Genomic DNA, 26,694 nt, shown 5'->3' with positions numbered 1-26,694 from the left:
GCTGATCTTGTGTGATTTTCACACACAACCATCTCTAGAGTTTACAGAGAATGGTCTGAAAAAGGGAAAATATCCAGTGAGTGTTAGTTCCTTGGGCAGAAAAAGCCTTGTTGATGCCAGAGACTAGTTTGAGCTGATAGAAAGGCAACAGTAACTCAAAAACTCGTTACAACTGAGGTATGCAGAACAGCATCTCTGAATGCACAAGATGGACTACAGGAGGGGGAGACCACAATGGGAGCCACTCCTGGCAGCCAAAAACAGGCAACTGAGAGCACATTAATTTAGCTGAATGCTTCCTAAAAGCATTTCTTTCAATCTTGCCCTTCTTAGTATCTTTGAGACTCACTCCATGACAACCATAAGATCGTGGGGGCCCACCTTAGTGAATTGCTGCCAATAGTCACAGCGGAGAAATATAGATTGTAATGTAGAATGTGCTTATACTGCCCACAACACATTTTGCTGTTCGTGATATCCTTTCCCACTGAATACAACGGTGATTAATGGCTCTGTGAGATCCAAAAGCCAGCAACACTTGAAGTCCCATAGATTAAGAAACTATGATTTAGTTTATTAATAATTGGTAACATTAGGCTTTGTTCTTCATTGTATATTATTCTGTATTAGTCTGATAATTTTATAAACTCTTCTAAAAATGATAGCACATCTAAAAAGTTTACCAAAACTAAAAATAATAGACGGGACCTGACAGCGAGTTAGACATGCCAGTGCTGTGCAAACGTCTGTTGTGGAACTGGTTTGGGGTAAACAGAGGGCGAGAAAGACCACACTCACCTGGTAAGATGCTCCCTTTAACTAAAATCCATCGGTCTTGGCATGTAGTTCTCGGGCAATCTCAATCCTGGCATGGATCAGCTTAAAGAGCTCACAGTGGGGATTGAAAGGGAGCTGCTTGTGCTCAGACCCCAACGGGAGCAGCGGGAGATTTTGAATTGGCACAGATGGGGATGAAGTATCATCACTACAGGTCAGAGCAGAGGAACAGAAACCCAACCAAACATGGAGACTTGGGTTTGGCGGCTGTGTAACAAATAGTTGTTTTAAGAACCACTTGTCCACTGTTATTCACCTGCTCATGTACTGCACAGGTCGAGAACTACAGCTCCAGTCATACTTTTACACTGGAATAATTTTATGCAAAATCTGTAGGACACAGAGTTTTTTTTATAATATTATAGTACTGAAGTATTATATTTATGAGGGAACTTAAAGTTTCTCTATTTAACACTGGAAATTTTAATAACGTCAGACTTGTCCAGACTGTTGAGTCATCATGTTTGAAAATGAATGATCAGGGCAATGCGCAGAAGCAATTTAAAAAAAAAAAGTTGATAAAATGTTAACTTATATTGTAAAAATAGTTACAATACACTAATGACATTGTGTCTACAGGACTTTGCGCAAGTTTGGTTATAACATTGCAAAACACAGCAGTTGTGCGCAGAAGAGAGCAACCAAGAGCATCCCAGGACATAAGGGCATGACATGCTTAAGGAGCGGGAAATCTTCACTCTCGAGTAGAAGAGGTTACGTGGAGATCTAGTTCAGCTCATCAAGACTCTCAAAAGCATCAATAAAATGAAATGAATCCAGCAGAATTCTTCCAATTAAGTAGGGAATGAATAGTCTAACCTGTTTGATATGAGATGTCAAAGCAGACAAGCATGCAGGGGACAGTCGACTCCAGCAAAGACAAGGGTCAGCCTTCAGGACGTTGTGTAGGAGTCTCCTCACATGGTGTTCTGTGTTCAGTTTGTGAATTCAATGAGCTGAAAATGATGCACATCTTCGTTAACTGCTTTCACTGCTTTGTGGCTTCCATTCTGACAGAATTATTAAACAGAAAAGTCATCGGCTACTAACTGATGGGCTCAGTGACATTGGGGACTTGGAATTACATTCTTAAATGATCTTTAGCAGTGAAGGCTGATATTCTAACTAAAAAGCACAGACTCAATAACAGTTTTAAGTTTTTTTTTTTTTTTTTAATTAACTTTACAAAATAGTTTTTCTGTCAATATATAAAAAAAAGTTTGCTCTTTAATGTACAAGTTCAGCTACACAGGAAATACTAAAATATAAAAGTAACATTGTCACAAAAAGAAAAAAAAACAATGAGATTTACACTTCAAGTTATTCATTTGCATATTCTTACATTTTAAAAAACTGCAACAAGATCTTGAAAAATACAAAGTTTCATGCACACTGATGAAAAATTCTGTACTTTTAAAAGTTGATGAATAAGAAAATGGCTCACAAATGGAGTTTCCCTTCATTCCTAAGTTTTTTTTCTTGTTACAGAAGCTCTACTGTACTAATCATTAAAATGGCATTAAGGAAACTGTTGATCAGCAGTAGCTAGCAGTTTATAATACAAGAAAGCAGAACAAAAACAGTTGAATTAATTACTATCTCTTCTACTTTTTGGCATTTAAAAACAAGTAAATTCAATTAACTGTCATTCATGTACTGTCAAAAATGACTACAACTACACAAAGCCAGTATGTGTCTGCAAGTGAAGTTTTTGCATTACAGACATGCCAGAAAAGCATGCTTTAAAAATAAAAAGTCTTAATTTCAGATTCTGAATGCGGGTTAAAAAGGAACTAATTAAAAACTGAGCATCTCAAACTGTTCAGCGCAGAGACACTTACTATCCTGTTCAGTTTTCCTTGAAATACAATAATGATGAAGACTAAGCAAGCATTTAGCTGTCAGCCAAGAGTCCTGATTAAATAGCAATAAGCTACTTTGTGGCCACTATGCCCAATACATGCAGGTTTATTTATTTTTTGGACACTGTATGAAGTACTTTACATTAAAATCACAAAATTGGCAGAGAAAATAAACGTGATAAATACTGGATGTGTCAAAAGTTCACAATCATCTCTTTTCTTTAGGCAGTGCTACACACGAAAGATGACAAGGCAGGCGTCTCCTACTGCATTTGTGTGTAATTTGTAACATACGTGTAAAACATTTTGCATAATTTCATCATCAATGATTGTCGGGTAGATTTCCTTACAAAGTGGGATTAAACAGTGACTCAAGACGGCAAAACACTTTGTAAGAGAAATCTAAGATACGTGTGTGTCACTGAGAATCTTGCTTTGTGCTGTCCTTTCTCTTTAAACTTAAACTCTTTCAGTATTGAGGGAAAAAAAATATGTACAAAAACGCAAAAATAAAAAAAAATTATTAAACTTAAGTTTTTACAAAACAGCTATACAATCTTCTGCAAGCTGCACACCGATAAAAGGGAAACAACAAGCTTCTTATTTTGTTACTCACATATCAAATTGTCTCCTTTGTCAATCACTCACTCATACGCACCAAACGTGCCCACATAACTTTACCACACAGCTTTAGATGCCAGAGACACATTTCTTAAAATGAATACTTAAGATGTAACCAGTGTGACACAGTGAAGTGTGGCAAAATGAAAATATCTGATGTGCACAGAAAATTGAAATTGTCAGAAAATGATACATACATTGCTGAATTGACCTTCAAGGAAAGCTCCACCATTTAAAACTCCTCTTTGGTGCAGTACATATTTACATCCACGAGGTATGGATCACAGTGAGCCTCAAAGCTTCTGTCTCCTGGCATTTAACAAACCCTTGTGATGCCTGCTTCTGCACAGACGTTCTGTGAGCTTTGCCAATCATGGGCTTAGCACTGGCACAGAAGCTCTGAAGTCTCAAACTAAACGAAGAGCCACACTGCTAAAAAAAACACTAGATGGAGTTTGAAAAAGTTATCTACCTAAATGTTTCAAATGCAGACCAGAAAACTAACATACCACATTTAGCGCAACATAATAAAAACTCCAATCAGCCTCAAATGTTTCTGAAAGGAGGAACCAAATAGAAAAAATACTGTGCTTGAAGAAGAAAGAAATAATGCTGCATGGGAACATTTTCTGATCACCATTTTTTCATACATACCAAGTATTTTATTGTGTGCTTTAACACACAAAATAAGCACTAGTTTGTATTGCTCTAAAACAAAGACCATTTTAGGAGGTAACCTGGTATCTTTTTCTCAACTTAAACATATAACATATCATTTCTACTCTAATTACAGTTCATTATGATTCCATGACAGACAAAAGCCAACAAATTTAACAAAAACAAAACGAGTGCTAATGATTGGCTTATTTCACATACAATGTAGTAGATGCTCATCTCAAATGTCCTTTAACACTGCTTAAAAATAACCCACAAATATACACACTTTCAGTCAATATTAATGACATGTATAACAAACTTTTGAATTAATAGCAAAAAACAACTGGCATTAGCAGAAAACATTGCAAATAATGGAAAACAATACACCATGGCATTGAGCCTCTTATTGATAACTGGGCAGCTATGACTTATAAATATTATATGGTGATTTTACAAAACCATTTTCTGCATCTGCAGGTTTTAAAATGCTAACATATCCACAGTAGAGGATTACCTAATCAATGGCAATCTCCACTTTTCGTGTCATTATGCCAATCAATCAGTACTGACTGGAGATAAGCCGCCACTGAAGAACCTCTAAAAACATCCGAGGCACACGTGTTGGTTGAACTTTATTTTTCTGCTAAGGCAGCTTCATATGCAGGATCAGAGTGTTTACCCTGTGGAGAATCAGAGTGCCAACTGGGTACTCTTACAATTACTGGGTTGCTTTGATCAAACTTAAACTGAACAGAAGAAGTTCATTAAACAGAGAACTGTACCAAGAATATGAAGATGACAATTTCAGCACTTAAGCATTAACTAGTTTTTATATCTAGTTTTAAATTCAAAGAAAATAAGAGATCACACGGAGTTGAAAGAAGATTCCATGGCAAATTGGTAAAAAGAAATAATCTACAAAGCAGCCAGAATAGGAAAAAAAATCTTAGGCCAGCGAAGTTTTAGGAATCTGAAATGGACATATCTCCTAGTCGACCTTTAAAATATTTGCAAGTCCTTTTTATTTCTTGTCTCTCACATATCTACTGATTGCCAGACGGTATCAGAGTATTAGTTTATCCTCTCCCGTTTTCAAAGTTCAACCATGCTATTCACAGCTTGCCGTTTTCTGTGCATTTTGTTATCTTATGGTGTACAAATATGTCTTGATTTACAGATTGTCCTATACATGATTTGCCTTCTTGTACTTTTTCTTATAGATCTTCACACAGTAACATTACCAGAGTATACAAACCCTATATTTTCTGCAAAATAACATTATTTATGCCTTAATGGTAATGTGCTTATAATGAATGGCACATACAAAATGTGACAGCCTTACATAACTTGGCTTTACAAAATGTTGTCAATGTAAGGTGGATTTAGGTAGAAAGGACTTATCTTTTCAACTCATTCAATATAAGCCAGTTGTTTATATTTAAAATATGCTTGTATATCTTTAAATGTTTTTCTCAAATGCTAGAATATCCAATCCTCATGTGAAGATGGACTACTGCTAAAAGTACATTTCCAGGCAGAAAACTTGAAAGTGCTCACTCATACAGTACCTAGGCTGTAGTCAATATTGCTTTATCTTCATACAACAGAACACCATGGAGGCTTACAATTAAAAAATATCTACAGAAAGTAATAACAAAACCAGAAGCTATATACTCCACCTTTATCATTCTGCATTTACCTTTTTGAGTGCAAAACCTTTGATTGTACACATTTATCACAACATTATTATGATATTGCTATTTTCCCCTTTTACTTTTTATACCTCCAAAAACTTCAATTTAACATTCCATTTTTAATTGTAAAAATCAAAAAGAAAAAAAAAAAAAAGCTTCTTCAGCACTAGCTCGATAAATTTCCTTGCGACAGCTAGTGTTATGTAAATGCTAGCATTTACTCTTTAATGCTAGTTTTCTTGTAATCTGTGGGAGGGCCTCTTCCATAGTGTTCTAAGCCTTTGTTGTAAAAATATATGATTCTTTAACAGCTGCTTTTGTTTGTGTTGAAAGCTTGGCATTTTGAGAAACATATTTTGACTGATTTACAACAAAGAACACTTACAAAGCAAAAATATTTTAAATGAAAATACATTTTTTCAAAATAGGAACGTTTACAGCTTTTAAAGTTAATCTCATAGTACCAATTAAGGAGCTTTGTTTCCTATTCTCAAAAACAATGTGCTTCTTCTTTGTTAGCAGGCAGCACTTCAGATGAGAGGCAAAACTGCAACATGCAGTTGGACCTGCCAGAATCATGGTGGTACAGGCCATTACAAAGGTGACCAACAGTTCAGAAAAATCTTGGATACCTTTGGATACCTCGGGTCTGAAATACCTTCTGCAGCATGGATTGGCCATTAGGTTATGCAATTTGCATGCTTCTGGGCACTGTTTAACAGCTCCTTTGAGGAAAATGCATGTTGTTCTCTTGAAGAGCTTGCTTTTTTGAAAATTTGCTATAAAAAGTAAAACCTTTGGTTAACAAAAGTATGAAAAATGTTGACCAAATATAATAAGTTCATCACATTTCGAATGATTAATAGATTTTTTTTCCAAATAACACTTTTTTCTGAAGATTCAACAATAAAGTAAAATACAAATTTTATATCAGTACATTAGCTCCCTGATGTTAGAAGGTTGGCAGCAATTTTTTGGTCCAAAACAAAAACAAAAAAAAAGTGTTTTTGCATGCAATTCATTCAAGATGGGTGTTGTATTCTAAATACTTCTTAAAATTCTGGAGGTCATACCAACCTGGCAAAACCGTCAGTCAAAGATGCTGTGCAATAATATGGTTTCAAGGGAAGGCGTAGTCAACCAGCAATAGCAAAATGAGCGGACCTGCATTCCAATTTTGCTAGACACATCTCCAGAATTGTTTTAGCATTTTGAAAGGAAACTCCTTTAATCCGGCGATGACGTGATACTGAAATCCTTGTTTTTCCAAAGTTCCAAACTCATTTAGTGCACATTCGAAGGTTTTTATTTATATTTAATAAAAGCAATGTTAAGAGCACCTTTGGATTATAAGACACTTTAGCAGCAATTGCTGATTTTCTGTATGTTCCATAAATAATTATCAGAAAGTAGTGTTCAAAGTTTCCTATTAATGCTAATCTGCTGCATCAAGGTTTTCAGATGGAGGGGCATACTTAAGCCTAAAGGTACCTGAAAATAAAGAGAGAACAATAAAATGTTAATTGATACAGTTAAAATTTTTCTTAATATTGAGTTTGATGGGCCGTGAAATGCTTATTTTTATAAAATGCTGATTGTTAATGTTTTTGGAACATTACATTTTACAGAGTAGATGACTCCATTACTGTACATATGTGAAGGTTGAAGGCACTTGGGTTATTTTGATATCCGCTACTGTTATCCACATTAACCATTTATTTATAACCCCTGACACAGCTGAACAACACATCTAGAGGGACAGGATTTCCGTCACCAGATTTCCTACTGATGGCCAGATTATGTGACTACTTCAATAAAAACACTAATGGGCATTGGTTGATAAAAATACTGTTAGAGTGATGTGTTTTGTATTAGACACACCATTGACATGCATTTACTAGTTTTACTGGTAATCCCGCAACTAGACATATCTTAGTAATCATACAAATCATAAATATCAATAAATGTACAAATTGTACACTTTATGTGTGTTGACTTTCCACATGTGGCAAATCGCCTAAAGATCAGGTATGGCAAGTGCTGAACACCATGTATTCCATCACAGCATACACTGTACAATATGACAAAAGGATCAAGGACTTGCGTTTTTGCAAGCATGAGTTTTTGTGAAACAATAAGACCCTTTGTTTAAGTTAAAGCACTCAAAGTAAAAGCTCCATTGAGATTAATTAAATAAATCCAAGTGTCTGATCTTCAGAATTTTACTAGCTTATGGCAGAATTCAAAACTTTTTAAACATAAAACAACAACAACAAACAGCACATTTGGCATTTACTAGTCATATGAATATTTATGAGTCAAAAAGAATAACTGGTAAAGAACTGGATTTTACAGTAGTATGTCGCCCCTGCGTGTCGTATGCATGTTCCTCCTCATAGCCATGTGGGTTTCCTCAGTGTACTCGTCCAAAGACATGCAGGTTAAGGTGAAATGGTGTTGCTAAACTGGTCCTAGTATGTGTTTGTGAGTAGGTGCATTCATGCTGCGATGGCCTGGCTGCCCTGTCCATGGATTGTTTCTGCCTTGCTCCCAATGCTTGATGGGATGGGTCTAGCCACCCCAAAGCATCGCTCAGGATAAGTTGGTTTTGAAAATGGATGGATGTCTTAAAGGTATTTAAATATCATCCAGTCCTAGTTCAAATCATGGTATGCATTTGGTTAAAGGCATCAAAACCTCTAGAAGCCTCAAAGCACAAAGGTATAGCATAAATACACACCAACAGAGACAGAAAGGCATACCCATTGATTTGTCCAAACATTTTCTTGATTTGGATATTCTAATAAAGAGATGCACAGAGCTATACCTTTAAAGTTACAACAATGGAAGCAAAACAAACTAACCTTGCACAGGACATTTAAGAGTTATCAGTCTATCTAATGTGCATATCTCTGGCATTTGTAAGAACACTAGAGTGCTGAAGAAAGTCCATGTAAACACAGGGAGAAAATATTAAGTTCACATAATGAGACATCGAATTGGGAAACAAACCCTGGCCCATAAATTGGTGTGATAAAAGATCTAAACTCTTTAATGATTGCACTACTTTGCCTTCTCTAAAAGGTGGATTCAGAAAACAAAGTATCTAAAGCCTTAATATGCAAAGTTCTGAAATTAATCAGGCACCAAACCTCTTTCTTGCTGTAACTTAATGACAAATAATAATCAAAATCATATTTATCTGTCTTACAATTTGCTGGTGCTCTGTAGAGAAAAGCCAAGCAAAATGACACCTTTTATTGGCTAACTAAAAAGATTACAATATGCTGGCTCTGTGCTAATTTTAGCCTGTTTTATTTCCTGCCTTTATAAAACTGGATGACAGACTATGCAGTAGTTAAAAAACGAAGTACAGTATATACCAAGAGATTTCCCAACATTTTTGTCTGATGAAGAAGATAAGACACATAATAGATTGAAGGACTATTTATTTGCCAGAAGGGCTACAAAATTTTAATTATATTTCAAATCTCATTACTGGCTCTCACTTAAAAGTGTATGCTTGGCTTCTCTGATCACTCTTGCTTTCTGTTAATGTAACACAAAATCACATGGTCAAAGTAGATTTACTTTAACATTTAAACATATTACATGCAGGTTTTTAGTATTTATAGCTGCAGCAAGAATTTTATTGTATTACTAACAATAGCACATTCTTTCAAGGGAATTAAAGTATCAAAGCCTTCCAATTCTTCAATATTAATTATATTTGGTTATAGTGGAAAATTTTCTGGGTATAATTTTATCTTGTATTCATATGCCAAAATCTAATACAATTACATGAAGTAAAGGTACTCACTAAAAGATATTTATCAATGTTTTCATAGCATTTACTCTTAAATGTCCTGAATAAATAACTAATGCTAATAATAACTAATTGTACGCGGGCAAATCAAAATGTACTTTGTTTTTATTATTAATACATCAGTCTATTGTAGAACATGCACTACAACACACCAAAATTAAACTTGGAAAAAAAAAAGTAGCAGATATACATTTACCATCAGAGACAAAATGCCTAAGAGTTGTTAATGTTGCTGTTCAAGTAATTTTGGGGGGCAATTTATATTTGCATAAATACAGACTTGTATGCTTAATATAATGTTTTACCTTGCTGGTTGGAATCCATGGGAGGCAGCTTGCAGTCATGGGCTCGATGCCCACTGATGCCACAGTTATAACATGACACATTCACACTTTTTTTGAGTCCAGTCACACTTGTGCTTCCCATTACTCCTTGAGCCTGATACAATCCACTGGCTCCAGTAATGAAGTTTTGTACTGGAGACATTACAAAGCCAGACTGACTGCTCATTGATGAATCTCCTGTTAAGCTGCTGTTGTACATGGGTGGTGGAAGAACAGGATATGAAAATCCAGTGGTTGTGTTATACTGTTGTGGGTTAACATAGCTGCTGTTACACAGCGGACTGAAGTGCAAGAATGGCAAAGTAAACATAGAAGGCCCAGAAAATGGATGCTGAAAATAACTTGCGTAACTAGCAGATACAGTATTATATGATCCACAGCTGCCACTGCATCCACATGAGCTGCAAACACAACCAGGCTGCTGTTGCAAGTTCTGGTTTAAAATTCCTGAGCCTGAATTGCTGCTGTTTGCACTGCTATAACAGCTGTTCTCTGCAAGAGAAGATAGTGATGGACTAGCACTGGATACAGGACTGCTTGGAACTGTCAAAACATTACTGAATGAGCCAGATGGATGAGTGCTTGAAGAGGTGATACTATTGTTAGAACAGTAAGTGCCTGGAACGGCAGCCACTGGCACAGTATTCATTGCAGAAAAGGCCACTTTGGTATTAGATGAATAAGGGGCTGTCCGAGAGTTAACAACTGCAGGTGGGACACTTTTGATTGGCACACCACTTGTGTAAACCATATGGCCAGTGCCACTAGCATCAACAGGAAGGGAAGGAGTGACCTGAAGCTTTAATGGTGGATGGGAAACATGGTACACTGTACTTGAAGTGGCTGCGGAAGCTGTACTAGTCTCGATCATTAATGCAGGTTGCTGGGATACTCTGTTAACAGTATCCACAGTAGACAGTGAAACTTTGGTCCGGCCTGCAAAATTCATTAGGGATACTGGCAAAGTATTTTTCTCCAAGAGGACAGCAGAATTTGATGCAGGATGAACTGAAGCCACTTCCAAACCAATATTGGGAAACCTCTTCTCAATTTTAATACCATTGCTTGGCCCCGTCGATCCCTGCAGTGTCTTATTCCGGTCCTCCATGCTTACAGGAGACGGCATCCTGGAGTTCCCTCTCTCTGGTTTTCGTACTGAACAGAGAACACGGCTGGGAGAAATGTTAGATGAAATGACTGGCAAGGGCAGGTGGGAAGAAGTATTGGCACCAATATCATTTTGAACTGGCAGAACCTGAGCAGTAGGCCTTGGTACACCAGCTGCCATGAAAGTATTTGATAAGCTTGTTGGCTTTTCCTTATCGGGACATTCTGATGTGGATTCTTTGCCTTAGAGGGGAAGAAAATAAAATAAATTAACTGTTTACATGACATTATGTTGCCCCTATCCCCCCATGCACAGAATTATTCTTGAACCTAAGCAAAATTAACAGAAGTTCATCGTCATTTTCCGTGACCAGTAAATTAATGTTTTTAAATAAGTCAGAAAATAATTACTGTTAGACATTTTACATTGATCACTTTTGATTACAAATAATAAATAAAAACCTTTCAAATTATATCAGGATTAAATTTGTTTAAAACTTACTGTTCATTTTTACACATAAAAATGTACCTACAGTATACAAAACAAAAAACAGTAACTAAACACATAAATTATTTGTTGAGTGACCCTTAAAACTGGTTTACTTATTGTTAAAGGGGTTTTTTTTTTTTGGAGTGAAGCTAAAGTAACAGACAAACAGCCTTCACAGTGAGATACAAGCAAGTCTAATGCACAACTTTATTTTTTTTTTATACAGAAAATGTTTCTGGTTAGAGAGGATTTATAACAGGACCTATCACCCAAAGAATGTTTGTGGTTACAGCTTAATAAAAGCATGTATTACAGTATACCCATTATAACACCCATTACTATGCTCAGCACCATTCATAATAATTGTATGTGTCTATCATATTCTCAAAGAAAATAAGGATGGTAGTACAAGGCCAAACACATTGCCTTGGAAACATCACATGGCATAGATGAAGTAAATAAAGATCAAATGCAGAATATCATATGAATTGGATTCAGAGGCTTTAAAAATGTGCATTAGATGTAATCTAGTGGCATCTATGTTAACTTGACAATAATAAGAATGTAAAGTTATTTTTGGTTTTGGGACATTTGCTGTAGTTTGCAGAATAAAATATTTTCTATTCACCGAATCACTATTTACTTTTACTTTTTAATTTACTATTTTAGGTTCACTTACGTCTATCACTCTGTTGTTCCATTGTGTCAAAGGTCTCATCTTTTGTGTGTAAACCCATGGGGCTTGAAGGTGCACTGGAGTACCCAGAAGAAATGCTGCTATCTCTGGCATATGGATGGAGGCACTGCTCCATGTCTACTCGAAGCTCAACTAAGTTTTAAAAGAGATGAAAATAGTGTAATGGTAGTTCCACATAAGTTCAGTTTGTCACTTGTAATTTAAAACTTATAAAACAAATGCAAAATGAGTAAATAAAAAGTATAAAAACTAGGCACCACCTTTTATCTGAAAACAAGTACACATAATGGATTTATTCCAGATACATAATTTTAACAACTGAGTAGACACAGATTATCTTTATAGATCATGTGCAACTGTGTGCAGATAATTTGTGTATTGTTCTTACAATAATTTAAAAGTATAGGAAACCCGATCCAACAAAGGAGCTTGATATTCCTCTCTAATGCATACTCAGGAATTTCAGTGGCAATAGGATCATCATCCTCTCTTGGTCGGTTATGTCATATGGTGTCAAATTTTAATAATATTTAGTTAAAAGAGCATCAATAATAATTTAATATTAACAGATTAAATTTATTAAAAAGATGAAGCAAAATTACAATTTCAAACTTATTCAAGTCCCTAACATCATAAAACACTGCCATTAGTCTTCTTATGATAGCAACAAACGTTTTTTAAAAGAATAAAGTGTTTATATAAATTATGAAACATTTCAACACTCTTTCCTATCACAACAACACATCAGCTATGTTATTAGCAATCTACAACTCAATTGAGTGGAAGATTATTATTCTAGATATTATTTAAAGAAAACAAAGAACACTAAAAATATTTACTAGTATACTATATGAATAGTAACAGAACAGTTAACGAAACATAAGGGAACATTACCTGCATTAGTCTTGGCTTGAACTGGCTGGAATTGTCCTAAATGACTTGTAGGTGTAATCCTTGCCACTCCAGTGCTAGCAACTGGAAACTGGTACAGTTTTTCAGATTTCTCCCTATACAGATTAAATAAAATATAACCAGTTAGTCTTTCAGTTTGTGATGTTCCTCAGGTCTCTAGTTTTGACAGAATTGTACAATTTTTTTACATGATTCTTAAGAACCCATAACATTAATATTTCAGCCAAAAAAGAAGAAAAAAAGATCTGGATGAACTACACTGATCCAGTTATTACCTAGAAATACTCATCTGCTGCATATCAGCATAAAATAAAAACACACAATGAACTTCTTTATTGGAAAATACTATGTTTCAATTAACCTTACTCTAGTCAACTATTGTTTTAGGTCAACAAGAATGAACTGAATTTAATCTTTTACTGAAACCATCAGTATAAGACATTTAACAAAGTACATAAAAATACAATGAGATGCAATACAACAATGTAAGATAGAAGATAACTTACATTTGTAGCAGTATAAACATTCACAAAAAAATGAGATGTACTTCAGGCTGTTGATATGTGTTGAAGGATAATAAAACTCCAACATCTAATGAAATTTTATTAGATGTAATGAAAGAAATTAGACACTTTGTAGAGGATATTGCAACAGTGACTTTAGATGGGAGAAATATTTGATGGCTAGAAAGTTGTCAGTGTGACTCCACAAGAAGACAGACAAAGTATCCTATTAATTATAGACAAATTTACCTTACTTCTGTACCCAGGGCTCTGTGAGACTTGAGCAGTGTTAGGTAGTCAGTCAGAGGAGGAGTGAACTAGCACTCAGACAGAAATGGCTTATATAGTTTAGGAAAAAAGCATTTTTAGGCAGTGGAAAGAAAATGACTAGATACTTGATGTTTGGATTATGCAACATTGCCAATTTGATAATTTTCTCATGGACATTTTGATATTAATTGAAGATGTGATGATGAATGTTATTAATGCATATGCCCTGCAAGTTGGGTGTGCGGTGGATGAGAAAGAAGATTTCTGGAGTGAGTTGGATGAAGTGGTGGAGGGACATGTTAGAGAAGGGAACAGAGGGGATGAGGAGGTGATGGGTAGGTATGGTGTCAAGGAGAGGAATCAAGAAGATCAGAGCCTGTTGAACAGATTAAAAGAGTACTTTGAGAAGTTGATGAATGAAGAGAGTGAGACAGAAAGTTAGATGATGTGGCGATAGTGAATCAGGAGGTGCAACAGATTAGCAAGGTGGAATTAAGGAGAGTTATGAAGAGAATGAAGAATGGGAAGGCAGACGACATAACTGTGGAAGCATGATGGTGTTTAGGAGAGAGGGCAGTGGCGTTTTTAACCATATTGTTAAATGCTATCTTGGAAAGTGAGAGGATGCTTGAGGAATGGAGAAGAAGTGTACTGGTACCATTTTTAAGAATAAAGGTGACGTATAGAACTGTTGTAGCTACACAGGGATGAAACTGATAAACTACAGCATGAAGTTATGGGAAAGAGTAGTGGAAGCTAGGTTAAGAAGGGAGGTGATGATTAGTGAGAAACAGTATGGTTTCATGCTGGGAAAGAACACTATAGATGCGATGTTTCCTCTGAGGGGGTTGATGGAAAAGTATGAAGAAGGCCAAAAGGAGTAGCACAGTGTCTTTATGGATTTAGAGAAAGCAAATATGATGCCTAGAGAGGAGTTGTGGTATTGTATATATGTCGGGAGAGGCAGAGATTGGTGCAAGATACGTACAAGAGAAGTGTTACAGTGGTGAGGAGGTGGTAGGAGTGATGGATGCATTTAAGGTGGAGGTGGGATTACATTGGGGATAGGCTCTGAGCCCTTTCTTATTTGAAATGATGATGGAAAAGTCGACAGAGGAGATTAAACAGGCGTCGCTGTGGACTATGATGTTTGTGGATGACACTGTGATCTGGAACGAGTAAGGAGCAAGTTGAGGAGACCCTGCAGAGGGGGAGATATGCCCTAGAGAGGAAAGGAATGAAGGTCAGTAAGGTAAAAAAAAATACATGTGTGTGAATGAGACGGAGGTCAGAGGAATGGTGAGGATGCTGGAAGAAGAGTTGGTGAAGGAGGATGAGTTTAAATACTTAGGATCAAAACAGTGGAAGAGTGGTGAAGAAGAGAGTGAAGGCAGGGTAGAGTGGGTAGAGAAGAGTGTCAGGAGTGGTTTGTGACAGACGAGTACCAGTAAGAGTGAAAGGGAAGGTGTACAAGATTGCAGTGTGACCAGCTTGTTATATGGGTTGGAGACGGTGGCACTGACAAAAAGACAGGAGACAGAGCTGGAAGTGGCAGAGTTAAAGATGTTCAGATTAGCAATGGGTGTGACAAGAATTTACAGGATTAGAAATGAGTACATTAGAGGGTTAGCTCAGGTTGTATGGTTTGGACACAAAGCCAGAGAGGCAAGATTGCATTGGTTTAGACATGTGGAGAGGAGAGATACAGGGTATAATAGGAGAAGAATGCTAGAGTTGGAGCTGCCAGGTAAGAGGAAAAGTGAAAGGACTAAGAGGAGATTTATGGATGCGGTGAGAAGGGACATGTAGGTGGTGGGTGTAACAGAGTAAGATGCAGAGGAAAAGATGATCTGCTGTGGCGACCCTTAACGGGAGCAGCCAAAAAAAGAAGAAGAAGAAAGATTAAAATGATAAATGCAAACTATTTGTAATAACTTGTTAAAATCCCTACATACAACATTTGGTTGGCACTAAATAAATATCTTTAATTTTGCTTAAAGAAAGTTCAGCAGTAACAATTTAAGAAAAAATAATGGTTAAAAAAATCCCTTACTCTATACTAATTAAAATTATGAAAACTATAACAGGAAGTACATTAAAAGGACAACTTTATGAAATTGATATACTAAATAACAGCCAGCACTGGTTTAACAGAGGACAATCCCAACAAATCAATCTGGCAGACTCTTTTTTTTTATTTGAAAAAGCAATATAAGTAGCAGACAAAGGCAAAGAATGTAACAATTATCTTAACCTGCACAAAACCTTTGATATACTTCTTCACTGAAGATTCATGAAACTAAAAGTTTTTCATTCAAGATTCTTGAATTTTACAGATAAGGAAATTAATACTCCATTTTGAATGAGTTCATCAGTAGAGTCCCTCAGGGGTCTGTCTTTGGACCTTACCTTTATCTAATCTATATTAATGACACAGATCCAGGCATATATTGTAAACTTGTGAAATTCACAAGTACTAAATATTGTAGGCGTATCAGATGCAGAGGAGGCAGCAAACACAACTGTTCAATATTTCAAACTAGATGAATGCTTGAAAAATGCAGCTTAATGTAGAAAAATGCAAAGTGCTACATGTAGGCAAAACAAAACCTTTCTCTAAACAAAATGGGAAGCACTGCCTTACAGGAAGCAACCTCTGAAAAGATTGTAGGGACATACTGTATGTGGGCAGCATTCTCACCATCTAGGCAATGTGTATGAGAAATTTATAGGGCTAAAAAAATGTCAGGTTATATAGTAAAAACTACTGTACATAAATTAAGAGAGGTTATGTGTAGAATGTATAATGCACTAGTGAGACTACGTGTGAAGTACATTACAAAACCACATATTAGTATTTCAGGCTATGCAGAGGACGAAATGGCTTGTCCTATTCTGACAGTCTCAATGATTTACCCCCTTTACTGAAGGGAAAACTTAGGGAGGATCTATTTCAAGTTCAGATAATTCTTTATGGCATCAGTAAATTTGATCCAGGAGAACATATTTAATTTAAAAGCAAATCATAAACTTGAAGTGTATTAAAAACTGAAAAAACTTTTTAGCAGAAAGAGTCATAGGATTCTGGAGCAAACTATAGAATCATGCATTGGAACCTTGACTACTTTTAAGTAGTATCTGGTTGAGATATTGGGACAACATTGCTACTAAAAATCCAAATAAGCTTAATGGACTGAAGTGTCTTCCCTTGTTTGTTAAACTTCTTATGTTCTGTTAATGTGCTGAATAACCCATACTCCTTTTGATTTAATAAAGATTGCCAATATAACCAGCAAAATTCACCAAATCAAAACAAAGACAAATATTACCATTAACCTCTGGCATAAGCACAGAAATGTATTTTATTCAAATAAAATTAAGAAAACAAGTATAATCACAACAGGCCCTGCTAATGTAAAAATAAATCATCTGTTAATGTACCTTTAAAAATTCTATACTTCATAATAAATCAAAGAAAAAATGTTGCAAGGTAAAATGAGAGTAGTGTGCATCTCAGACAAATAAATAGTTAATAAAACTAATATATTTTAAGGCAGGGCCCATTAAAAACATAACATTCTAAAACTTGTTAAGTCCAACTAAAGCCCATAGGTTGTGAAGCCCATCCAGAAGCACAAATAATGAGCATTTTTAATTCACTTATGACAACACAAGTGAACCTACAAAAAAAAATTAAAAAAATAAATAAAAAAATTGGGAGTGTGCTCCCCTCAAGCTTCTTTAATACTGAGATAGAGGAAAGATCGTCAGAACCACTTCCAGTTGCAATATTTCTCAAATATCATACGTCTTTGTTTCTCATCATAACTAATTTCTAATATCGATACACAATCATTTATCTCTATTTATAATCAAACTTTATATTAAAATGATAGTTTTGCACTTAGGGATGTCGAAAACAGTGGTGGAATTTTTTCATGATTACAAATGAATTACCCAGATTACGTGCAAAGTAAAAAGTGTTATAGACACCTAAAAACATAAAAAAGTGTTAGTATTATATAATATTTGTTGCAATAAATTGCTATAGGGAAAACTACATTTAGCTACATTTAAGTATGATAATGGTGGGAAAAAAAAATCATAAAATTTAATTCATTAGCAGGAACAGGACGAGGGGGTGGGTTTTGGCTTTTAGTAGCTTATTGTCCCCATTATATTTTTATATTTACATGGTATGTTCAGTGTTTACACTTTATTGTTAAACTGATGATGTATAAATTACAATAATATTAATAATAGTTATTGAAAGAATATGCATTATATTGAATACAATTTTTAATATTGTGCACAAATTTATAGTCCCATGATACAAAAAATTTGGATGGTTGTTTAAATAAAATACTATTTCCAGTTGAGTAATTTTTGTCAAATTTCATATCTGTTTGCTTTTTATGATTATCAATATCTAGACAAAATCTGAATCATCTATCTGTAATTGCAACCATAGTTTACTTTTGTAAAAATATTCAGTTAACGTACAACTTTCAGGTGCTGGAAGTTGATAGTATTCCTTATATTTTATATAAAGCAGGTGTACAAAATCTCATTGACCTAGGTCAACGCATTTGAGTTATTTACACACAGACTGACAATTTCAAAAATGGTATTTTCAAACTCGGGAAGGTCCAAAATGTCAATATTTATCAAAATCGACATCAAGTTATGAGAAAGTTAAAAAAAAAAAAAAACCCACTCTACTACTGCATTGATCCAAGAAACAGTGATTGGAATCAGTTGCTTAACTATTTATACAAGAGTGTCTACAGTAGAAGTGGTTTTCTTACAAAATTATTGTGACAAGTGATTTGAGCTTTGTGAATGCTTAGGTGTCTACTATTTGGATTATTTAATTTGCAGAAGAGGAAACTAAAAAAACAGACTGATTGAAATTGCAAGTTTTCCACAACTGTGGTTTTTCCTTTCTTTGCCTGTATTGCAATATCTTATCAATCCACAAGATGGAGTACCAGGCATTACTTAATCTTCAGCTATGCTACTGCATCACTGTGGAAAACTGATTTGTGCAATCAGATGTAGCCAGAAGTATGTACATGTTGTCTGCTAATGTATATTTTGCATGCAGCATACTTATGTGTCACTGGGTTCTGGCACAGGAGTGTTGCATGTAGGAACAACAGTGGAGTCACATATATGACATCAAAACCAAAGCCTTAACCATAGTCGCAGATCATCTACAACACACCACCACCACAATTCATGCAGTTTAACAAAATGTCTGCAAGAGCGGAAAAAGACTCCAGAAAATGTAAAAATGGATCCCTTTTGAATACCAATTATGAAATGATTTTCTTTAAGTAGTTTATTTTACTAAAAATACATACAATATATGGAGTGGCAGCAGTGTGATCAGTATGTGGACTGATAGTGGATGATGATGGCTATGATAACTGCCTTCATTGCCATAAAGAGGTTTGGGGCAGAAGCTACCAAGCCAGTACCCACAGACGTATCTGAAACACCGAGTAGTGAGAATCTAGGAGCATAAATTGCCCAAGAATTAAGTTAAAGTAGGAAAAAAAGTTATAAAAGCTGCATGGGCAGATCTCTGGGCAATGCTCAGGAGAACACCGCTGACCCTGCAAAGAGGCACAGAAGGGGTTGATGAGAAACAGCATGGAAGAGAGTTTTGAGGGTGATGTGGGGAATCTGGAAGGTCTTTGACTCATTAAGGTATTGAGCTGTTGTGGATACCCAAAGAGAAGAGATCAGACAACATGATCAATTTTACATTATCACCTTGGTAAGTGTTGAAGGCAATATCTTGTTTAAAATTGTAGCCAAGTGACTGTAGGGAAATTATACACATATACACTGCATGCACAAATTTTATGTAAGTCAGTTTTCTGACCTTATTATTTCTATATACAGTACATCTCCCAACTTTATACCATATATACCTGGTAATTGGAAGTAATATTCAGGTGATATGTAATTTTTTAATGAATTAGGGTGTGACTTAAAGTGATTAAACACCTTACATTAAAGTATTCACAATTATTAGGCAGCTTCATTACCTCAGGTTAAATAGGCCAAAAAAGAGGTTTCACTGACACTACAAGTGAAAAATTGTATAAATGCCTTTCAGGCGGATGCAACTCATTGGAAACTGCTAAGCTATTGAAGTACGACCATCAGACAGTCAAACCTTTTTTTGCAGATAGTCCGCGGTTTAGCAAAAACTGGATGCAGGAGATGCAAATTAAAAGACTTAAGAAGAATTAAACATGAAGCATTCAGAAAACCATTAACATCCATTATCACAATATTCTAGAAATGCAACCTTCTAGGAGAATCCAGAAATCCAAAGTGTCAAGTGCTCAAAGACATGGTTAAGGTAAAGAAGGCTAAACAACTACCACTACTGAATTAGATTCACATAAGTTAATGCATCAAGATTGAGACAAGAAACACTACAAGAGATTTTTTAAAGATTTTAATGGGCAGAAGAAATAAGTGTCACAAAATAATCAGGAGCACTAATGGACGTAGGGCACACGATTGAATCAGGTGCCACCAAGGTTGGGGAGGGGTACTGGTGTAGGCTGCTATCATTAAGGGTGAGCTAGTAAACGTTTATGGGTTGAAAATGGGCTAGAAAGCAAGATATATATATATCTTTAAACTAACTATGTCTGTTCAACCATCTGAAGTAGCCAAGCTTGGGGCAACTGAAGAGCCAATTGAGGAGGTATCATCATTATTGAGTAGCCTATATCTTGATGATAGGGAAGGAGATAATAATGAGGCAATTCTTCATATTGAGCAGCCTTAGGAAATCAGAGGAAATATTGTTACTGATATAGCACAGTTAATGGAAAACATACATAAACTTACAGAGAGAATGGTGGATATAGAAAACCAAGTATGAACTGCAGCTGAAAGCTCAATCAACAGGGAGCAGTCTCTTAGAGATGGTATAGAGTCAGCACTTGCTGGTCTGGAGGATAAAATGAAGGATTTGGTAAATGACTTAGAATTGAAAGTATATCACTGTTTCTTGCAAAGAGACGAAAAATAGGGAAAGTTGAATAACCTTTCCTCATCCCTAGCCTATTCCACACCTCATGCTCAGAGTTCTCCTAACTGTATGGATTTGTCTGGTTGTGGTAACTCCTTTGCTAACCCTCTACCTATACAAGTTGGATTTTCGAAGTCTGGCAACTCTAGAGAAAATAGGGATGCCCTTGCTTTTATTGACCAGTGTGAAACTTATGTCCATTAGACAACGGGTTGAAACAGATTTGATTGCAACTCTTTCTGCTGGGCTGTCAGGACATACACAGAGCCGGTTGAGTGCTGAACTTTAGAAGATTCGGACTTAGAGTGCATTTAAGGCTGTTTTCCTGTTGGCATTTCTTCCAACCGATTATGTTACAGAGATGGAAGAAAAAAATAAGAAATTCAGTACAAGCATCACACCGACGCATTTGAGATTTGCTTTTGATTACAGAGCCCTACGTCTTTAATGGAAACCTTCTATGAAGAAAGTGAGTTGGTGCGTAGAATATTAAACAAAAGTAATCCTGCTTTGGCCAGTTGCATAAAGGGCACATTACATATAGTAGATCAGCTGGTTAAAACAGGATCCATGATGGAAAGGGATTTGTCGGCTAAAAAGGATTATTGGGCAAAAGCCAAACATCAAACAGCAGAAAAGAACAAATCAAAATGACCTAACAAGGCCATAGCTGATGTTAATATAGTCCAACATAAAGACACTACCCACTATGTTTCCTCAGCTGCCGTTAGTGCTGATAAAGATTGGAGGGATAGAAGTGAAGGCTATGGTGGATACAGGCAGTACTTTTATACGGAAGATGATGGGAACTCCACAAGGTCAGCTGTTATCAGTTGATTAGCTTACATTTATAATGGCTGATGGTAAAAGTCACAGTGCTAAAGGCAAAACCAAAGTCCCCTTTGTATGGCATGACACCTTTAATTTTGATGTGTATGTCATGAAAGACCCAGATCTGTCATTTCCTCTTTTGCTGGGGTTGGAACATCCTACATTTAACTTCTACTATTTTGCACCAGGGGAAATATTGAAAACAAAACAAAAATATTTAATTTCACTCATTTCTAACCCACATGTCTTCTACAAATTGGGTAAGAGAGGATTTTCCTGTTTCACTTTATTGTGCTGTTCCTACTGAGCATTACCTCACATCTAAGCCAGTATTACTGGACAAAGAAAAACAACAACTATGGGAAGATCACCCTAAGGAGCTGTACAGTATTTTCTCTTCTCTATTTACACTTTGGTATGTGTGGGGTTAAGGGGCTGAACCAGAGTGACCGACTCATGTCATAAGGACTCTGGATGTAGTACCTGTTAAGTCTTGCACCTGTTGAGTTTCCCCTCTCAAAACAGAAATAAGGAAACAAATCCAGCAGACACTGGAGGAAGACATCATAGAGCCATCATCTTCTGCTTGGGCGGCACCTGCTGCTATTGTGAACAAATCGGACAGCACTTATCGTTTGTGTTGATTATAGAGGTTTAAATGGTAAAACTCTGCTTAATGCCTACCCCATTCAGCTAATTCATGAAATTTTGGAATCCATGCAAGGGGAAAACATGCTTCCATACTTTTTTTTTATTCAGAATATTGGCAAGTGGAAATGGATCCAGATAGTAAAGCCAAGACTGCAGCCACCACACCATTTGGTCTCTACCAATTTAAAGTAATGCAGTTTAGATTGAAGAATGCTGCGGCCTCATTTAATGGCTTATTGAGAGAATTTTATGTGAAAATCCATTATGTATATGTTGATGATATTACTGAATTTTCCCCTTCTCTGGATTGTCATCTTCAAGACCTTGCGATGGTTGTTAAAAGACCTGAAGAAGCTAGTCTAATCCTAAAACTTAAATAAGTGTCTTTCCTAAAAAACAATTTAGAGTTTTAGATTATGTAGTCTCTGAAGAAGGAACATCTATGGATCCTGAAACACTCAAACTAGTCACCACTATTGTGTCCAAAAAATCTTAAGTCACTACAAAGATTCCTAGGTATGGAAGGATGGCATCACAAGTTTATACCCCACTTTTCAGATTTGGCTGCTCCATTAAATCATCTTAAAAAAACTAGAAGTAAAAAGGGTATACATGGAAATGGACTCGAGTGTGAGAACAGCTTTCTTAACACTAGAATCCCTGAAGTTTACGAAAAAATGAATAATCCTTGGCCACCTTAAATTCCTTTGCACCTCTCCTCATTAGCGTCTTTTGTTTTGCAAATTTGTTGCTCATTACAAGAAGCCTGCTATCCCATTCCCCCACCCTAGAACCACTGAACCATGGAGCTGAAGTCAGTCACAAAATTCTCAGAGCTTAAGTGTGTTTATCTGGGTGTGAGGTTCCTGGATTTGTATAGCGTAAATAATATATCACTATGTGGAATATATACATTTCATGCATCTTCTGTGTCTACAATGATCTGTGTAAATGTAGGATACAAGACAAGAAATGCTGAACACCTACCTAAAACAGAAAATTTTTCCAAGTTATACTTATAATGAAGTGAAGTGTATAATGTGTGAAGACTTTAGTCTAAATATCAAATAAACGTGATTTTTTTATTCAAGAATATAACCAAAGAAAAAAAAACATTCATTGTACATGTTGCTGTCAGTGAGTTAAAAACCCAAGCTCAAATGTCAATCAACAGAAAGATGATATGTATTCTTGGATAGTGCAGAGGTAAAAACTGCTGCCCTATAACCAAAAGGTTCCAGGTTTGAGTCCAGATGCTCCGCGTTTTTGAGTAGTGAGCTGCTATTATTACTACCATAATAAAATAAAAACAAACATTTGATTTAAATCTGTAACACTCGGTGTAAATTTTGGCTACCTGTAAAAGTTAGCACTTTTGTTTTTTTTATTCTTTAGTTTTATTCTGTCTGTGACGTTCATGTGGTACAACAAACTTGCCACTCTCTCTCTGAGTTGATGGCATTTATCTCCATTCTTTTCACCAAAAGCAGTGATGACCACAGTTGGTGGCGTGATTGATGCCTGCTCAGAACTATTTGTTGTATCGGCAATCAAAGATACGATGTCTCCTGAATGCTATCAGACTATCATGCGGCATTTGCACTTTGATAACAAAGACACCCATGCAGAATGTGTGAAAAATGACAAATTTGTTGCTATTTCAGACATCTGGCAACGTTTTGTTGAGAGCTGTGTTTTGAGTTACAACCCAGGGCAAAGAATTTCCGAGTCTGTGGTCATAATTCTTATGGAGCCGTTTCTGGACAAAGGTAGAACCGTAACAACAGACTGCTTTTTCACAGTGCTTTTGCTGGTAATAGACTGCTGCACTGCAACACAACTCTGCTTGGCACTTTAAGTAAAATGGGACTTCCACCTGCAGCTAAAGTCACTTCAGTATGTGAGCAACTCACCATGTTAATGTTTAGATCTGGCAGTGCCATGCTGATGGTGTATGTGTCCAAGCATTGGCATGTCCTCCAGTATTGTCTCAACCAGATCCCGACAAACTGATGAGAGTGCCATTGGACTTGTAACTCAGCAAAAACATGGCACAGAAAAGGTAAGCTTCCATGGTTTTGATAGGAGCAGAAATAAATTACTCCGCCTCTGAGAAATAATGTTTGTCAGTTGTTTGGGCAGTGGAAAAATGCATTTTGGAAGAAGTTTCAGGTCATTACAGACCCTTAACCTGAGCCTTCAACTGTCCTAAAACATCATCTTGGCCCACTTTCTACATATTGAGCGTACAACTAGTGAAGCTGGGAACAGCCAAGCTCACATATATAGCGTGTAAAAGTGTAAAAATCGATCAAGAAATTATAGTTATAAGAGTTATAGTTGAAAATAATTAAGTGGCACGTTTTTTTGGCCCACGCTGTAGTGTGTTGAAGATTAATTCAGACAACCAGCAGCAGTCATCAGTCTCCCGGCTTCGACTAAGACTGAGTACAGTGGACTGGGAGGAGTCTGCATTCTGCAACTCATGAATGCCGGGACAGGGTAGACTTCATTGATTTCTGTCAAACAACAGCTTTGAACAGCAACTTGAAATTGCAATGAGTCAGTCTGTTGCATCCGCATTATCTGTGCCAAGAAAGTTGCCATCACAGAATGATGACAAGAAGCTGGAAGCATCAGTAAATGCTGAAATGGTGGTGTTTCAGAGCAATGGCAAGCGTGGGCGTTGTTTAGAACAAGTGTATCAGTATCTGATCAGGTTAATCGCGTTGCATTAAAAAAAATATATATCCTCCCTATGGCATTTGCCACTTGATTGACATACAGGGCGGCCAGTCTGAGATCTCTTTTCTTCTAACACACTGGTCATCCCACATGCACCCATACAATCAGATTGTGATTCAGACTATGAATGTAACTACCCGAATCTACATGCTGTCAAATAAACGAACCACACGCTGTGGCTTCGCCTTTGACGCTGACGTCCGAGGTTCAATTCCTGAGAGGGGGGTGCAGTGAGTGTGTACGCCTGATGAGCCCAGAATTAGGGCAAAACACATGTCGCGTACTCTTTGCATTATTTTACAGTAAAACTTTGCATCATTTTTAATGCAGGTAGATCATTTTGACCTGGTCATTTTAAAAGTAGCTCGCAAGCTGAAAAAGTGTGGGCACCCCTGAACTAGATACATGTACTTATATGACAGCATGAACTGCTTGTAGATAAGGTTAGTCTTTTATTGGTGTCAACATGTTGCAGTAGTTTTATTAAAAAAAGTGTTGGTTGTTCTAAAACCGTTCACATGTGATATGCCTGTGCACTGTGTCATCCCCGGGAGCCCGGGATTCCCGGGAATGACATGTGGGATTCCCAAATTCCTGGGAATGGATAAACCCATCCAGGAATGGATTCCCTAGGTACAACAATTTGGCTTTTTTAGCACCTACAGGAAAGGGGCATTAACTGTTATTACCTCTGATGCTCTACCATGTAGCCCTCCAGGTTCCTCATCTGTAGTATTTATGACCTAAGCATCTTTCTGCTGCCCTGTATGACATTAGGAGTGCTCAGGAAGGTAATGAAAGCCTTTTTCTCTTTTTTAAGACAGCTAATCACCCTGAACAGAGGAGTGACCAGATCTCCTTAGTGGTAAATCAAGGTGATTTATACAGAAAGCTTCCTTTGAGCATCCACAGGGCACAGTTCCAGGTAGTTGTGCCTTCCCCGCCGATTAATAATTTCCTACAGTATCTTCTTGATGGCCCAATAAGTGGACATCTAGGTTGGCTTAAAATTGTACTTAGGATATTGGAAATGGGCTGGTGGCCAACAGTATAAAAAGATATCTGTAATCATTTCAAAACACAAGTTACCAGCCAAAAATATAAGCCAGACTCTTGGAAACCTTCAGGACTAATACAGACAACTAAAGTGAAAACTTCCAAGAAAAATGTTAGGTCTTGATTTTAAGGCACCCTTCCTTAGGAGCAAAGATGGTAACACCTTCCTATTGGTTTTGATTGACTAGTACACAAGATGGGTAGAGACTTTTGCCTTATGAGATATCACAAATTTCCATCTGTTAATACTGGGGGCAGGTGGCTTGATAATCCATGCTTGGACGTTCAAGCAGCACTAAGTTATGGAAGAAAGAATTATACTGTGACCATTAAAAGAAAGAAAATCAACAGATTTCTAGCAAGAGGCTAATTTGGATTTTGCAATAATACTGCACAACAGTAATGACCATTGCTGTAAATAGGTGAGGGAGTGAGGGAAAATCCAAAAGGAGGATCCTTTGAGCAAGAAGATGTATACTAGAAGAGAGAACGGAGAAGAGAAAGCCAGCAGCAAGAGACCAGAAACTT

At 36.5% G+C, this 26,694-nt stretch overlaps 1 protein-coding gene across 1 annotated transcript in view; it reads right to left on the bottom strand.

Annotated features, from left to right (window-relative positions):
* Positions 1–2,560: 2,560 nt before the first annotated feature.
* Positions 2,561–26,694, bottom strand: part of LOC120535594 (zinc finger CCHC domain-containing protein 14-like) — a 151,569-nt gene continuing 127,435 nt past the window's right edge. Inside the window, exons 8-11 of the mRNA XM_039763534.1 lie at positions 13,030–13,142; positions 12,118–12,267; positions 9,803–11,191; positions 2,561–7,162 (exon numbers count right to left, since the gene is read on the bottom strand). Coding sequence (XP_039619468.1) covers positions 7,107–7,162; positions 9,803–11,191; positions 12,118–12,267; positions 13,030–13,142 — 1,708 coding nt within the window. The 3' untranslated portion in view covers positions 2,561–7,106. The remainder of the gene's footprint in view (positions 7,163–9,802; positions 11,192–12,117; positions 12,268–13,029; positions 13,143–26,694) is intronic.

Source organism: Polypterus senegalus, chromosome 9 (genome assembly GCF_016835505.1).
Source record: "Polypterus senegalus isolate Bchr_013 chromosome 9, ASM1683550v1, whole genome shotgun sequence".
Lineage (NCBI taxonomy): Eukaryota > Metazoa > Chordata > Cladistia > Polypteriformes > Polypteridae > Polypterus > Polypterus senegalus.
Note: the sequence above shows the minus strand (reverse complement) of the source record. Positions and strands in the feature narration are given on the sequence as shown.